The sequence below is a fragment of the Pundamilia nyererei genome, unplaced genomic scaffold (genome assembly GCF_000239375.1).
Source record: "Pundamilia nyererei isolate P.nyererei 1_Seehausen unplaced genomic scaffold, PunNye1.0 scaffold00011, whole genome shotgun sequence".
Classification (NCBI taxonomy): Eukaryota; Metazoa; Chordata; class Actinopteri; order Cichliformes; family Cichlidae; genus Pundamilia; species Pundamilia nyererei.
In genome coordinates, this window is record NW_005187412.1 from 4,742,962 (window position 1) to 4,747,913 (window position 4,952).

General features: G+C 39.3%; 1 protein-coding gene across 1 annotated transcript in view; it reads right to left on the reverse strand.

The window, feature by feature from the left end:
- slc17a6b (solute carrier family 17 member 6b) overlaps positions 1-924 on the reverse strand; it is a 17,064-nt gene extending 16,140 nt beyond the window's left edge. The window contains exon 1 of the mRNA XM_005724272.1: positions 249-924. Within this exon, the coding sequence (XP_005724329.1) occupies positions 249-322 (74 nt within the window). The 5' untranslated portion in view covers positions 323-924. The remainder of the gene's footprint in view (positions 1-248) is intronic.
- Between the last annotated feature and the right edge of the window lie 4,028 nt (positions 925-4,952).

The window sequence follows — 4,952 nt, forward strand, 5'->3', positions numbered from 1 at the left end:
AGAGAGAGAGAGAGAGAGAGAGAGAGAGAGAGAGAGAGAGAGAGAGATTTGATTGCATAATTTTCTTATTTTCTTCTAGAGGCGTGACTAAGCATCCCTGTAAGTTGTGAGACAGTGCTGGGTGCCCTCTGGACCCACACGTCGTGCCTTGTTAAAATCCAGCATACAAATAATCGCATTTTGGGCTCAGACGGTTTCAAACGCGCTGTTGTCCAGATTTACCCACAAAAAGAAGAGCCCGTCCTTACCTGTACATATGACCCAGGGTCTTCCCCGCAAATTCCTTCACCCCCGCCGTTGCTTTCGTCTTTACTGACTCCATATCCAGTTTCTGAATGCAGGCCTGTTTTCTCAATATTTGTTTTACTGTTCAGGCGTCATGTTACAGCGCAGGATGGCTGGACTGCAGCGGCTGCAAGGAAAACAACAAACGAAATTACGAAAAAAAAATGAGCCCACAAGGAAGGCGACGATCCAACAGCCGGGAATAATTCTCAGCGCTAGGCTGAAAGCGCAGAGGCGAAAAGAGCCTGGTGTAAAAAGGGGGGATCAAGCGAGCAGTTCGCCTTCATCCACCACCAACTCATCTCCTGCCTGGCGTACAGTAGCCAAGCCAAGTGCCATCACGACGAAAGCGAGCGAAAAAATTGATAGCCGGCGTCGTGGAGCGATATGGATCTCTCTTCGCACCCAAAAAGGAAAGAGAGAGGGGGGAGAAACAGAGCTAATGAATGATGGATATGAAATAATAAAAAAAAAAATCCAACAAAACAAAAGTTAAAGTTCAGAAAGCGGGAGTGGGCGTTTGGAGTGGCTTCAATAAATCAAAGAGCGAGTGAGGCTGTATCGTGTCTCCTGTGGTGAGCGCAGGTTCATCTGACGTCGCGTTCAGCACCGAGGTCAGCGACAGCAACGCTCCGCGTCCAAACATCTGGCCAGCTGCTCAGCCCAAATAAAGGCCACACGCAAAACACAACATGCCCACAAACGCCATGTCTATATATTTATATATAGACGCTATAAAGGCTAAATGAGCCTGTGTCTAATAGCAAATTTAAAAAAAATAGTGAGGGGAAGAAAAGGAACTGCTTTATAGCTCAATCGGTCTCTATATTTATCAGCTGAAATGTGAAACTAAATGAAGCTATTTTATATCAACTTGTGTTTTTTAACACTTTGAAGAAAAAACGAATATTAACAGCAACAGTACATAGGAGAGCTGCAGATCTCCTGAGGGCGGTGCTATGGAAACCAATGGAACAGGAGTGGATCTCCCCCACCCATCCCAGTGCTGCCCTCCAAAAAGCTCCTCATCGCAGGAATCCATCAATAATTTAGCCGTCTCCCCGGTTTTCCTCTCCTTGACAACCACATCTTCCCACAGAAGCATGAAGAAAATCTTAGAATAATTAAAAAGAAATCTTTCTCAAAAGCATACGTCGAATAATAATAATAATAATAATAATAATAATAATAATAATAATAATAATAATAATATGCTTTAATACGAAGATCTTATTTTATTCACAGTCAAATAACCTGGGGGAAGCGACCAGGCTCTCTCTTTTTATTTGTTGGTATGGGGCGACACCTGGTGGTTGAAAATAGCAGTCTGAAACTTTTGTGTGACAATCTTTGAGATTATTCGTGCATATTTTGTGTGTCTGTTGTTAGATTTTTGTATTTATATTGCATTTGTATAATAGTTTATATTTGGCTTCTCCTGAAGTCATTATTCAAAAACTGGGTTTGTCTTCACTGATGTGCCGGAGCAACAGTGTGCATAGTTCTTACACTGACCTGATGAAAGTGCACACACGTTTCAAAGGAGCAAGACTTTCGTTCGAGTGTTTCTTTGTTGTTAACATTCAAGCATAAAAGCCGCCTAAACCAAGTGATGAACCAGTGAGTTGTCTACATATAACAGACAACTCAGCAAAGAACCAGAGATATATTCTAGCTTGAGACACTTTGTTACAAGTAGCCTGACACAAAAACACAGAATTTGTTCCCCTTTCTTCAGTTGAATATATGAAAAATGCCGACAATAACACAGTTTGACAGGGATAAAACTGTACTTATTTATCAACAAGGTGATTCCCCAAAGAGCTATAAAAACCTTAGAAAAAAGTTTCCTTAAAAAAAATCAAGAAACTGGACAAGGGGAGGACAAGAGAAATGGCCTAAAAACCACTGATGAACAGTATCTGAAAGTTATGTCTTTAAGATATAGGGAAAAAAATCAGCAGACATGAGAGATGCATTCGGCCCTTCAGTTGATTCATCCACAGTTCACAGAAGCCTCACCAGACATGGTTTTAATAGAAAGGTGGCTGTAAAAACCATAAGAGAGGGAAACAGAGAGGAAAGGCTGAGGTATTCCACATTACACAAGGACTGGACTGAAAATCAGCAGCGAGAAGTCTGATGGACCAATGAATCCAGATTTGACAATTTTAGTTCAAATTGTCTTGAATATTTACAGGTCAGTCTGTAAAACACAGTGGAGCCTCATTAAGGACAAAGTATTTTCAGCAAATATATAAAAACACAAAATGGAGCACTGTCAGTCATAGATCAGCCTCTGCAGAGCCTGGACATCAACATTACCGAAGCAGTGTTGGATCATCTTGACACAAAATACAGAAAAAGGCAGAGCTTTGAATGTCCTTCAAGAAAACAGGAGAACTATTCCTGAAGACTACTTAAAGAAATGACTAAAAAGCAGCTTAAGAGAGTTCAGGCTGTGTTGAAGAATAAAGGTGGTTGTGCCAAATATTAACAGTTAAGCTTGTTTAAATTGTACAGATGTTTTTCTGTGGAGAAAAACGTGGTCTTAAAATAAACTTGGATGAGATCTTTATGTTGGAGAAAGATGCAAAACATAGATGCGCTGGGTGTCTTATTGTAATTGAAAATAAAGCTCCAACAAAAAATGACTTTTCTTTATTTATTGGGAATTTTAACAATTTTAATAAGTTCCTGTTCAACAGTCGACAGAAAACTTACATATTGATACTGACAAAATATTTACATGATCACAGTTCATGCACAAAACTGGTACACTGCACATAGTTTGCAGCAGTAACAAATACTATGCAACAGATGTTGAGAAACAGATAGGAATTTTTTTTCTTTAAAAAAAACATACCAAAACAAATTAAGACAGATGTTTAAGGCATTCGTTTGTTGGGAAGTCCATCATGGATGTTGCGGGATTTTGCACGACTCAGTAAACAGTCATGCTCAACAGACACTGAAAGATTTTAAATCCTGAGATTGGAGTGAGTGTCGACTGTCAGATATAACCTGCTGATTGCATCAGCCGCTTTACTGTAAGAAGTTAAAGCACAAACACGGAAACCTAAAAGAGCATAACAGATTTATACGCACTCTATATGATAAATGATCAACTTATTAAAAAAATAATCAATCAGACGCTTGCTACAATGTAAAATGTAAAGCAGGAGTCTTATTTTTCATTAGTGTGGTGGAAGAGCTGTCTGAGCTAACACTGCTTCTTGGCCAGTTACGAGGTGATGAAGAGGACAATCTAAAACAGGGGTCCCCAATCCCAGTCCACGAGGGCCGGTGTCCCTCCAGGTTTAAGATCTCACCCTGGGTCAACACACCTGAATCACATGATTAGTTCATTACCAGGCCTCTGGAGAACTTCAGGACATGTTGAGGAGGTCATTTATCCATTTAAATCTGTGATGGATCAAGAAGACATCTAAAACCTGCAGGGACACTGGCCCTCGTGGACTGAGATTGGGGACCCCTGATCTAAAAGAAAGAACCCAAATGCTGCAAGGTCTTTTATAGGCAAATGTAAAAGCATAAAAATAGTAACTCTAAACACAAATGCTTCAGGCCACAGGGCAGAAATGGATCAATAAATTAATTGCACTATAGCCCCTTAAAAAAAACAGCATCTTTATATCTACAGCAGCACTTAGATGTCAGCTATAGTTAATGAGCTGGTTACTAAAACCATTTCATGTTACTCATACATATCCCCACCAGGCTACAAGAAGATCTGCTTCCTGTATAGTTCTCAGCTTGCAGTTGGACGATTAATAATATGTGGTGACATAACTAATGTGAAAGTTGAAAATTAAAAGTTGGCCATTTATTGTATAAACGGGGAAAAGTAAAACCAACACATGATCTGTCCAGCGCCCTGACAACGTGTTCTTCATGTAGTCTATTTTGTTTGTTTGTTTGTTTTTAGAGAAACTTTACAATTGGTCCCGCAGCAACTTGGTAATACACGCAGAAGATCAGACACGAGCCTGCAGCTGCTGTCTTAACGCATTATTTCTGTCGCTAACTCAGGTCAGAGTGAGTGGAAAAACACCACACATCTGATTGTTACAGTGTTACTGCAGTGTGATGGAGGTACTTGGTTTTCAAATGCACAGTTTTAAAGAGCTTTTTTTCTACATATAATAAACACTCAAACAATGAAACTCATAGTCTACTAGCTCGGCTGTAGATCAGTAGACATATTGTTATGTAGCTACCTATTAAAATAAAAATAAAAAACTAATCATGGTGAAGCTGTCCGAGGAAGCACCGCCAGTTGACTTGTGTTTCATCTCGCATATGTTTTTAAATATTTGTAAGCATGAGTGTTTTCTACATTCACAACTGACTAAATATTCAGTCCTTCATTCTCATCAAAGACTAGCATGCAGAATACTAAATTGACGTCACAGTCAGCTCTTTAAAGAGGAATCAAACCCACTGTCACACATTCAAGAAAACAAACCTTAACTGTATCAGAAAACACAGAGAATATGCTTTTATGACAAAGAAAGATGAATGTAAATACAGTTTTTATGGAAAATGAACGCTTCGTCTGCAAAAGAAGCTGATTTTAAGGAAAATAAAATGTTATACTGCACTGGATTTTAAATGCTGTATCTATGCGTTTCCTAACATAGGAG